General features: G+C 50.8%; 1 protein-coding gene across 1 annotated transcript; it reads right to left on the bottom strand.

The window, feature by feature from the left end:
* Positions 1-4,814: 4,814 nt before the first annotated feature.
* On the bottom strand, positions 4,815-7,599 carry AZU1 (azurocidin 1). The gene is made up of 5 exons (XM_006876736.1): positions 7,542-7,599; positions 7,153-7,309; positions 6,841-6,982; positions 5,314-5,547; positions 4,815-4,985 (listed from the first exon to the last, which is right to left on the bottom strand). Exons 1-5 carry the CDS (start codon positions 7,597-7,599, stop codon positions 4,815-4,817), a joined length of 762 nt encoding a protein of 253 aa, XP_006876798.1.
* Positions 7,600-12,012: the final 4,413 nt, after the last annotated feature.

Here is a 12,012-nt window from a genome sequence, read left to right as displayed (position 1 = left end):
ACGCCCCGTGGATGTGATTCCGTTTGGGAAGAGAATTTTCTCTGTTGGGTTAACAAAGTCATGTTGATGTAGTGTGTGCCTTAAACCTGTTGGGTTAGGTGTCACTGACCAGGTCTAGGGGTTCTCAGGCTGTGCATCTTTAGGGAAGCAGAAAGCCTCATCGTTCTCCCATGGAGCAGCTGGTGGGGTTGAACCACTGACGTTCCATCTTACAAAATTAAGAACTTTTAGCATTCTCTTTTACTCTTGGTGAAAATATACAGGACAAAACCCGCTCCCAGGCCACCATTTCTAGACATACCGATGGATAAACCGGGTTCCATTCTCCTTCTTTCTGTTCTGGTAATTTCACTCTTGCCGATGTCAATGCCCTGCACCCCAGCTTTCTGACCTGGGCTTTATGATAGCTGTTGACCATTTGGTCTTGTATAGAACTCAGTGCTCAAGGGTGCCAGTCTTTACTGAGTTAGGCTGGAACATGTGGGGATCCCCAAGGAACCCAGGAACACAGAGGCTGAAAGAAGCAAGGAACTACCCCGGAACCCACAGGGAGAGAATGTCTTCCTTGGATTCGGCTGGCCAGCCTGAGTGACATCTAATGCCTGCTCTTGGAAGACCCTCACGCTCCGGCACTAGGAGACACAAGAGAGTAGGAAGGCCCGGACACAGAGGTGAATGTGGTGGGTATGTGTCGTGGAGTCGGTTCCGGTCCATTGCGACCCTGTATGGGGTTCTCGAGGCTGTAAACCTTTAGGGAAGCAGAAAGCCTCATCTTTCTCCTGTGGAAAGGCTGGTAGTTTCGAACTGCTGACCTTGAGTTAGCAGCCCGACTCATAACCACTACACTACCTGAGCACCTTCCTGGCACAGAGAGAACCCCTCAAACCTCCGTTAGACCAAACAAACTCTGGTGCACACCTGGATAAGTCATTTCCCTTAGGAATCAGCTGAGTTCTGGCCAGCTCCCAAGCCTGCTGGAGCTCTGGGGCAGGGAGCTGCTGGAGAGACCACAGCGGCCACTGTGGGCCGGGAGACTGCCTAGTGTCCTTTCCTGCAGTCCCTGGAGAATGCATGGAAGAGGAAGCCAGTGTCAGGGTGCAGAGGGCCAGGCCAGGGAGGAATGGCTGGGCTGGGCATGCCTGGGGCACCCTGCCTGGCAGGGCTGTGATGGGGAGAGGTGGGACCTTGGATCAACCCATCCATGGGGGTCAGGCTGGTGTTGGAGGGGAAGTAGGGGCTGGAAGCTGTGGTCTCAACCCCTTCCTGCTCCAACTGTGAGTGTCACAACCGACAACGGCCAAAGGAACATGGCCTGCGTGTGGGTGTCTCCAGGTCCTGGCTAAACGGCCCCAACAGGAGATACCACGGGCTCTCGTCTTCTCTGTCTCTCAATCTTCTCTGTCCCTCTTCATCTCTGTGTCTCTGTTCGTCTACCTCTCCCTGCTTCTCTTTCTATTTCTCTCTCTCCCCTCCCTGTCTCTATATCTATCTCCACCTCTCTCCATCTATGTCTCTCTCTCTCTCTCTGTCTCTCCCTTCTTCCTTTCTCTGTCTCTTACTCTGTCTCTCTTTCTCCATTTCTCTTTCTACCTCTTTCTGTCTATGTCTCTCTTTCTCCCCTCTGTGTCTCTCTATCTCGCTGTCTCTGTTTCTCCCCTGGGTGTACCAGGTAGCGAGCCCCTCCCAGAGGGGACTCTCCTGTGGAATCTCACTGAATGTATGAGAGACAAAGTCTGGCCATCCTGGCCTCCATGGAGCATTCTGGCTGCACTTCTTCCAACACAGATCTATTGGTTCTTTTGGCAGCCCATGGCACTTTCAATATTCTTCTCCAACACCATAACCCCAAAGCATCAGTTCTTCTATGGTCTTCCTTACTCACTGTCCAGCTTTCGCATGCATATGAGGTTATTGAAAATACCATGGCTTGGGTCAGGCGCTCCTTAGTCCTCAAGCTGACATCTTTGCTCTTCAACACTTTAAAGAGGTCTTGTGCAGCAGATTTGCCCAATGCAATACGTCGTCTGATCTCTTGACTGCTGCTTCCGTGAGTGTTGATAGTTGATCCAAGAAGAATGACGTCCTTGACAACTTCAATCTTTTCTCCATTGATAAGAATGTTGTTTATTGGTCCAGTGGTGAGGATTTTTGTTTTCTTGACACTGAGATGCAATCCACACTGAAGGCTGTGCTCTTTAATCTTCATCAGTAAATGTTTCAAGTCCTCTTCACTTTCAGCGATCAAGGTTGTATCATCTGCATATCGCAGGTTGTTAATGAGTCTTCCTCCAATCCTGATGCCATGTTTTTCTTCATAGAACCCAGCTTCTCGTATTATTTGCTCAGCATACAGGTTGAATAAGTATGGTGAAAGAACACAACCCTGACCCACACCTTTCTGAATTTGAAACCATTCATTTGAACCTTAAGCTAAATAGATTCCCTGAGCTCTTCTTAGAACAATAAATAGTCAAGTTTAGATATCAAGCAATGTCTGCCTTGACTGGTGCACTCGTTTAAGATCTGTGTTGTCGTTGTCGTTGTGAAGTGCCGTTGAGTTGGTTCTGACCCACAGTGCCACACCAGGACTCTAGATCTACCTATAAGGGGACCAAACAGACACTAACGTGAAAGATGAGTTAGGAAGCTTAGCGGGCAATGAGTCATTAAAGTCACTCCCCATTCATAGTGACCCTACATAGGATTTCCAGAACGAAATCTTTGTGGGAGCAGACAGCCTCAGCTTTCTCCCATGGAGCACTTGTTGGATTTGAACCACTTACCTTGCAGTCAGAAATGCAATGCTTCACTCACTGCACCATCCAGGTTCCTTGCATCCAAATTTAGATAGCTGAAACAGTAGATACCCTTTCAGTACCCACACTCTGCCTGCTTTTGTCCAGTGATAGAGCCATGATATCAGGGAACCTCAGTCCAGCCTACGAAACACACAGTTTTAACCAACAAGAAACACGACGCACAAACAAGGCACCGCAGTGTGCTCTGAAATTAGCCTGCCCAACAGTGGATGGGACAGAGATGTGGGGAAATTGGGAACCTCATGCGTTCCTGGTGAGAATGTAAAAGTTACAGCCACTGTGAAAACCAGGTTGGTGATTCCTTAGAAAGTTAAACATAGAAACACCATGTTGTTAGTGTTAGGTGTCATTGAGCCAGTTCCAACTCATAAGGACCCTATGCATAACAGATGGAAACTTTGGCAGCTTGGTCCTATAGCTTCCTCACAATTGTTTTGTTGGATCCCATGGTTGTAGCTGCTGTCTATGCTGAGTTACTTCCAACCTGAAGGGCTCGTCTTCTGGTCCTCTATCAGACCATGTCCCCCTGACTAATGCGTCTCTGGTGCAGCACGATAGGATCAGCACTGGACTGTGAACCTCAAGGTCGGCAGTTCAAACCCACCAGAAGCTCCTTGGAAACCCTATACAGGGTTGCTATCAGCTGCAACCGACAAATGCCTCAGAAGCAGACCACTTCCTTCTTCTTCCTCGTCTGTCTTTGTCTGGAAGCTCAGCTGAAACCTGTCCACCGTGGGTGACCCTGCTGGTATTTGAAATACTGGTGGTATAGCTTTCAGCTTCACAGCGACAGGAAAGCCACCGCAATACGACAAACTGACAGAAGAGGGGTGGACAGAAACACCGTATGAACCCATAATCCCACTCCTAGATCTCTGCCCCCCCCCCAATTGAAAACAAAAGCTCAAACATACTTGTCCACCAGTGCAGCCAGGTCACCACCTGGGGTTACTATTTAAGTACGTGCTGCTGAGTTGGTTTTCGATTCATTACAACTCTGTGTGACAGGGTGGAACTGCCCCATAGGGTCTCCCAGGCTGCCAACTTTATGGGACCAGACCACCGAGGCGCTCTCTCAACAGTCCTTGGACTGGTTTGAACCAATGACCTTTGGTTAACCACTGTAACACCACCAGGGGTCTTGTAACTGCTGTCGTTCTGTGTCGGGTCAGTCCTGACTCACAACGACCTTGTATAAGGTTTGAGGCTATAAATCTTTATGGGAGCAGAACGCCTCATCTTTCTCCATTGGAGCGACTGGTGGGTTTGAACCATCGACTTTGCTGTTAGCAATTCAGTGCTTATCATACACGGCCACTATATGTTTGTTGTTGCTGTTGTTAAGTGTCATTGAGTCTGTTCCGACTCACAGCATTTCAGAGGAGCGGCTGGTGGGTTTGAACCACCGACCATGTGGTTATCCCACAGTGCCACCAGGGTCCCCTTGTGTTTCTGTTTAGGGGGATAAAAGGAAATACGGTGATGACTGTACAATATGGTAAATACAATCTTCCTTAAAAATGGCCAAAATTACAAATGTTTTCCTTACATGTATTTTATCAGCACCATTATCATTAAAAACCTGAGCTGGGGACCAGAATCCCACAAACTAGGGTTTGAAACCCATACTGGCTGTGTGTGTGACCTCAGGTGGAACACCCAGCCTCACTGAACCCCTGGGGTCCCTCTGGAAGGTGCAGCTCTCAGCAGCCTCTGATTTGGGGGGCGTCCAGTATGGGACTCAGTGTGCACAGCAGACAATTACACAGACCCCTCCCCAAAGCCCACAGGGCCGTCTCCCACCCCCGTGACGCAGAAATCAGATTCAGAAGACCAATGACTTCTTTTATTAGCATCTCAACCAGAGGAACCTGAGGGAGGCGTGTGCAGGCCCAGAGGTGCAATTTGAAGGACGTTCGTAGGACCAGAGACATGGCCACAGGGTGTGAGTGGTGTGGATGGCAGGGTTGGGCTCCGGGGCAGGGGGTGGAGGGGTCACAGTCCCCTGACAGGCTCATCTGATGGAGTGTTTAGAATGGAGTCAATCCAGTCTCGAAAGAGAGCCACACGGGCGAAGAAGTCGGGGCCCCTTCCACAGGGCCCTAGAGAGAAGGAGGCCACACCATGGGCCAGGCCGTTGCAGATAAGGGGGGTGCCCCCGTCACCCTGGGTGGAAGTAGGAGTGTTAGAGTGCCCTGGGCCCAGCTCTCCATCCCATCCCAGGACACGGGCAAGCAATTTGTGGTCTGAACCTTTCTCTACGCCTGGAGTCCACAAGTCTCATTCTAACCACAGGCCCTTTGCACATGCTGTCTGTTCTGGCTTTCTGCACATTCTTCCTGCCACCCTCTGCCTGCTTAGCTCCTAATTGACTTTTGGGTCTCATACCCCTCTAGGAACACTACCTGACGCCCCAGGAGCACCCTCCCTCAGCCCCCAGGAAGCAGCCTGACTTTGCTTCTTCCCACCATGGGAAGTCTTGCCCGGCCCGTACCTGGCAGATGCCTCCCCGGCGAGTAAGCACACCCGTGCACACGTTGTTTGGACGACACTGCTCCTCAGGGGTCACGGTGACGTTGACGACCCTTGGAAAGCGGGAGAGGAATCTACTGCGCTGCGTGAGCCCCCAGCCGGCCACCTGGCAGCGGGTGCCGGCTTCCACCGTGGTGTTTTGTGCGGGTAGCGGCACCAGTGCCACACTGCTGGTCAGGTTGGCCTCACGGTCCAGCTGGGGAGGCAAACCGAGTGGGGAGGGGGTGGGACAGGGGTCTGGACCCTCGGGGAGTCCCACGTGGGGATAGGAGCTGTGACTTTTGATCTGTGAGTGGTCTGGGTTCAATCCCAGGGGTGCTGTAGAATTCTGAGTGCCTTCTCTCTCTGGGCCTCTTGTCCCCCCCACTTAGAAACACCAACCCCAGTGCCAGCGAGTTGATCCCGACTTGCAGCCACACTACGAGGCCCAGTGAAACTGCTCCCTAGCGTCTCTGATGCTGTACATTTTTATGGAGCAGAAAACCTTTCTCCGGAGGAGAGACTAGCGGATTTGAACTGCTGACCTTCCAGCTAACAGCTTCAATGCTTAACCCATTGTGCCACCAGGGTTCCTCCCATTTAGAAAGAGAATGATAACTAATTTCTATCATGAGGGTGGGTGGGAGGACAAACTGAGACCCTGAAAGTATTGGGTTTGCCCAGGAGATGGAGACAAACCTACCAGGTACCACGTCCCGTCTTCTATAAAAATCATAATACCCGGTGTCAGTGAAGATGTGGAGAGACGGGCAGTTTCTAATTCTGCTTGGGGAGTGGATACTCATAGATCCATTTCCACAAAGTGGTTTGAAATATGAACCAAGAAGCGCACTATGATTTTGGCATAGCAAAAATATTTGGAAACAGCTTAAGCCCACACCAACAGGAGGCCAAACATGCTATGATGCGTCTGTTGTGGGCACTTTGCTGTAATTTTTTAACCATCAAAGGAAACAAAGAGGCCCCTGTACACACCAAAACCAAAAAACTCACTGCCATCAGGTCATTCTGACTCACAGCAACCCTACAGGAGAAAACAGACCTGCCCATAGGGTTTCCCAAGGAGCTCTGGTAGCGTAGTGGTTACGAATAGGGCTGCGAACCTTAAGGCCAGCGGTTCGAAACTACCAGCCGCTCTGTGGGAGAAAGATGAGGCGTTCTGCTCCCGTAAAGATTCACAGCCTCGGAAACCCTGTACAGGGTCACTATGGGTCGGATCTGACTCGACGGCACTTTACAACAACAACAACATAGGGTTTCCAGGCTGTGTGTGCATCTTTCTAGGAGCAGATGCCTCATCTTTCTCCTGTTAGCAACTCAACACCCCAGGGCCTTTGCACATGCTGTTTCTCACTCTGCATGTTTTCCCCTTCGCCCTTTGCCTTGTTGTTGTTGTGAAATTCCGACCCATAGCGATCCTGTATAGGGTTTCTGGGGCCCCCCTCCCCGGGCTGGGTCACAATGCCCTGATGGCCGCCCTTGCCCCCACCTGCAGCAGAAGCACATCGTTCAGGCTTTGCTGGGGGTCATAACCATTCTCACTGATGCTCCTGACAGAGAAGGTCTGTCTCGAACTCTCACGGCGTCTCAAATCGTAGACCCCCAACACCACAGTGGTAATTCCCGGGTTCCTGGGGCAGCGGGGAGATGAAGGAGAGGAAACATTAGGTTGGGGCCCGGTGAGGAAGTTCCAGACAGTCTGGGTGGGTCCCAGGGCAGTGAGGAGTCAAATAAGGGGCGCCTCTCCTCCCCCACCCCAAGCCCTCCTCTGAGCTCTGTCCAGTCTTTCAGACCCCCTTACCTGACACGGAAGCAGCTGGCCGCAGTGAGGACGAAGCGCCTGTGGATTAGGGCGCCCCCGCAGAAGTGGTTCCCCTCATGCTGAATCGAGGCCAGGAAGGGGAACTCCCCACGCCTAACCTTCTTGCCGCCCACGATGCCAGCTCCCGGGGCCGAGCCTGCGGAGAGGGGGCGGCTCTGAAGCCCCTCCCAGTTTCACCTCAACTCCCCGCCACGCAGCCACAGGGGAGACCCTACCCTCCCCCGTTCCTAAAGGGGACAGATGGGCCCGAGCAGTCCTTGATGCCCAGGACCAGGATGGGTGGCTTAGGTTAGGTCTCCTTATTTCTCTGATTCCCAAGAGGGCAAGCCCCCCAGCACAGATGGAGGGGGTCTCCTGGGGACACTCACCGGCCCACGTGGACGCCAGCAGGCTACTCAGGAGGGCTACAAGTGGGAGCACAGGCATGGTGGGGGCTGTGGAGGCTGGGGGCGACTTCAGCCCTTATACTGGGGCCCTGGGCATTGGCACGCCCCCCCATGGGGCCAGTCCCAACCCGCAGGAAAGCCACAAGTTGCTCAAGGCTCAAAGGGCCAGCCTGAATTCCTCCAGCTGCTCCCCTTTTTCTGTAAAATGGGACCCCAGTTCCGGGCACTATGAGGATGACCGCCCTGAATGGGGCACACGACCAGGAACTCGACAAATATAAGCAGGACTGTGATGCCCACCTTACCTCAATTTCCCCAATCTGTGCACCAGTGTACCCAGTGGTATCCATGAAGGCTTTGGATGGGACTCAGCAGGTCTGGATTCAAGTCCTGCCCGTTTAAAGAATCTGTGGATCCTAAGTGCCTCAGTTTCCACATCTGTAAAATGGGGTTAAGATCAAGTGGGATCGGGAGCCATGTGGTACTGATGACTTTGTCTCCCTTCTTCCTTCGTGGCACCCAGGACTTGGGGCAAGAGATGGGTGCTAATGTGGGCACCAGGAAAGAATAAGAAGATTGGGAATCCAGAACATACAAAGAATTCTTAAAGCTCAACAACAGAAAGAATCAATCACTTAAACAAAGGTCTTGAGTTGACATTTCTCCAAAGATCCACAAATAGCCAATAAATTCACCAGTTGTTGTTGTTAAGTGCCCTGAAGTTGTTTCCAACTCACAGTGACCCTGGATTGGGTTTCCAAGGATCAGTTGATGAGTTTGAACCACCGACTCATGGTTCAAACTGACCTTGTGGTGCAGTGCATTAGCCTAGAGAGCCACCCCAACACTGCAGATTCACACTGGTTGTTGTTGTTGTAAAGTGTCCTATAGTCGATTCCGACCCTGTATAGGGTCTCCGAGGAGCAGCTGGTGGGTTTGAACCACCAGCCATGTGTTGAGTTAATGCTTAACCCACAGTGCTACCAGGCTCCTTTCATTAGCCACTGTTGTTAGGTGATCCTACATACAACAGAACCGAAACACAGCCCGGTCCCATGCCATCCTTACACTCATTGCTGGTGCCTTTGTACCAACCCATCTCACTGAGGCTCTTCCACGTTTTCGCAGATCCTCCACTTTAACAAGCACGATGACACTCAACGACTTGTCCTTCCTGACAACATTAGCTGTTGTTGTTGTTAAGTGCCATTGAGTCTGGTTCTGACTCCCAGAGACCCCGTATAGCGTTTCCTAGGCTTTACATCTTTGTGGGAGCGGAAAGTATCATGTTTCTCCCAGAGAGCAGCTGGTGGACTCGAACTGCTGACTTTGTGGTTAGCAGCCTACTGCTTTATCCTACAGCGTCACACCAGCACTCTCCAGTTAGCATTTGTTATTGTTAAGTGCCATTGAGTCAGTTCTGACTCATAGTGACCCGGCATAGGGTTTCTGAGGAGCAGCTGGTGCATTTGAACCTCCGACCTTGTGGTTTGCAGCCCAGTGCTAACCCCTACAGCACCACACCAGGAGTCCAATAAAACCTGCCAGTTCTGGTGGTTGGTGGTGGTTATGTGCCGTGGAGTCGGTTCCGACTCATAGTGACCCTGTACAGGGTTTCCGAGGTGGTAAATCTTGACGGGAGCAGAAAGTCAGCTCCTCCTTTAAGTTGTAGAGACAGTTCATCTAAGCTTTCTCATAGAGAAGAGGATAGGGCTGCAGAGACTGAAGTTCCTGCTTCTTTGGTTCCTACACCTGGATTCCTAGGACCACAAATAGGGGGATAAGTTGCAAGGTACGTGTGATTTGGCTCAAGGGAGTGTTTATGGGGACTAATAAAGGTTGATCTTCAAAAGAATAGGTTACGGCAAGGATATGTATGCTAGGATGATGCATGTACCAGTCCAATTAGCAGGTAGGCAAATGTACAGGTTTTTCCACATAGGAAAAATACTCCTTCTAGGTAGATACCCAGGAGAAATGATAACACAGAAAAACTTGAACACAAATGTTCATAGCTGTGTTATTTACAACAGTTCAAGTGTCAGCAAACAACTATGGACAGACTCGCTGTGGCCCTTCCTTACAGTGGATTATTACTTAGTGTTAACAACGTGGACGAACCTCGACAACATGGGGCTCAGTGAAAGAAGTCAGTCACAAAGGCCACATCCTGTATGGTTCCACTCACGTGAACTGTTCAGAACTGGCAAATTCACTAAGATAGAAAGCACATTCATGTTGCCAGGGGGCTGGAGCATGGGATGGATCTGTTTGATAAAAACTGGACTGTAAATCACAAGGTCGGTGGTTTGAGCCCATCAGCCTCTCAGCACAGGAGAACGATGAGGCTTTCTGCTCTCGAAAAGACTGTTGTAAAAAAAAGCCTTGGAAACCCCATACAGAGTCACTATGAGTTGGAAGCAACTCCGTGGCACTTGACAACGACAGTCTTAGGCCTGGCCCCTTGCAGTATCTCCCCCAGGCTTAGTACCCTCAGCCTGCTCCCCTCACCCTGTTCATTCCCCCTCCTGAGCCCCAGGCCCTCTTCTCTCTTTCTCCAGCCAGCTGGGGCCTCACCTCTCCCCAAGCCAGGTCCCAACTGTTCTAGCGCTTCCTTTCCGGCATTGTTTTCCCCACCAGTAAGAACCAAGACGTGAGTGCCTTGTGCCTTTCAACCTCCAATATCTGTAAGGGTTGTGAGCAGCCTCCAGAGCGCTCAGCCCTGCCCTGCTCCTAATCCTCCAGTAGCTCCCTAGTGCCCTAAATTCAGCCAGTCCCATCTCACCTCCTCCAGGGATTCCCATGGGAAGAAGGACTCCCCCACCCCACCCATCCCTGATCCTGAAATGTCCCCAGACTCTTCTGGACTCCCCGTTGTCAGGAGGGAGCCCCAGCACATCCCTTCCCGCTCCTGCCCCCCACAAGGCATCAGGGATCGGTTGCCCCATTTCGCTTCCTCCTCTCCCCACCTGGGAGCTGTTTGTGGTCACTTTTCAACACAAGCATTCCCAACGGCCCTTGGGCCCCTTGACGCCTGGGGAAACAGGGCCCATTCTTGGCCAGTTGCGTGGCCTGGGGCAAGCAGCTGCTAGGGTAACCGTGTGCACGCATAGATAGTCTGTGCTGGGCACAGCAGGGACAGTGGGGTTAAAGACCTGTGTCTGGTTGGCCAGTGCCCCCTGGGCCTGGTCTCCTGAGTACAGCAGGGGCTGCTGTCCAGTTGTAGGCCACCTGCTCCTCGGTCATCACCTGTGGACAGGTACACACACTCTTGGGTGTTCAGTCTTGGCACCGCACTGCAGAGCCCTGGAAGTGGCGAGGCCCTGCACCTTTCCCAGGCAGCCCAGAAACAGTGGCCATCGAGTTGGCCCTGACCCATGGCGCCCCCACGTGTTTCAGAGCAGAACTGAGCCCCAGGGGGGTTTCAATGGCTGGTTTTCCCAATGTAGATAACCAGGACTTTCTTCCACCATGCCTCTGGGTGGACCCAAACTTCCAACCTTTTAGTTAGGAACAGTGTTGAGTTTTCTTCTCGTTTACTATTGTCTTTACAAGTCCACGTGTGGGTGCTGTGGGATGAATCACTGGATCGCAAGGTTGGTTTGAACCACAAAGTCAATGGTTCAAACTCACCACCCACTCCTTGGAAACCCTATATAAGGTCACTATGACTCGGTACCGAGTCGATGGCACCTAATAACAGTTCATAAATTTGAATCATAGTGGTTTTAACTGGTTTTCCTGGTAGGTGTATGGATATTTTCCTATCACAGACAGCATTGCACTTCATGACAGATTTTGATATGTTCTTTTTGATGACGAATGTGATACCTTTTCTCTTCAATTTGTCATTCCCGTCATAGTGAACCTCGTGATTGTCAGATTCAAAGTGGCCAATACCAGTCCATTTCAGCTCACCAATGCCTAGGATATCAATGTTTATGCATTCCATCTCTTTTTTTTTTCATTCTATATATATATTTAATGTTTTATTGTGAATTACATGATAGTTTACATGGGGGAACTTTAGTTTTATCCATTTCATTTTTGACAATTTCCAATTTTCCTAGATTTATACTTTGTACATTGCATGTTCTCAGTATGAATGATGTGTGCAGCTGTCTCTCCTCATTTTGAGCTGTGCCCCATCAGCAAATGAAGGTCCCGAGGGCTTTACTCCATTCACGTCATCACGGGCAACTCTACTTTGAGGAGGCAGCTCTTCCCTGGTCGTATTTTGAGTGCCTTCCAACCTGAGGGTCTCATCTTCCGACACTGAATATGACAATATTCTGGTGCTTTTCATCAATATTCAATATTCCAGGGCTATCTGATAGTTTTTCACTGCTATTGATTAGGGTTTTAGTGGCTAAGCATTAGGAAGTACTTTGTCTCCCCTTTTTCCTAATCTGTCTTCATCTGGATGCTCAGCTGAAATCTGTCCACCATGGGC

The sequence above is a fragment of the Chrysochloris asiatica genome, unplaced genomic scaffold, assembly GCF_000296735.1.
Source record: "Chrysochloris asiatica unplaced genomic scaffold, ChrAsi1.0 scaffold00409, whole genome shotgun sequence".
NCBI classification, from domain to species: Eukaryota; Metazoa; Chordata; class Mammalia; order Afrosoricida; family Chrysochloridae; genus Chrysochloris; species Chrysochloris asiatica.
The sequence above is the reverse complement of the archived record's forward strand: the minus strand, read 5'-3'. Positions and strand labels throughout refer to the sequence as shown.

Excerpts from the sequence above, each read along its gene's own strand:
- AZU1 (XM_006876736.1), bottom strand. The coding sequence starts at position 7,599 with ATGCCTGTGCTCCCACTTGTAGCCCTCCTGAGTAGCCTGCTGGCGTCC. Across the intron at positions 5,548-6,840 it reads ACGATGTGCTTCTGCTGCAG|CTGGACCGTGAGGCCAACCT; the intron begins GTGGGGGCAAGG and ends TTGCCTCCCCAG. Across the intron at positions 4,986-5,313 it reads GCCGGGGAGGCATCTGCCAG|GGTGACGGGGGCACCCCCCT; the intron begins GTACGGGCCGGG and ends ACTTCCACCCAG.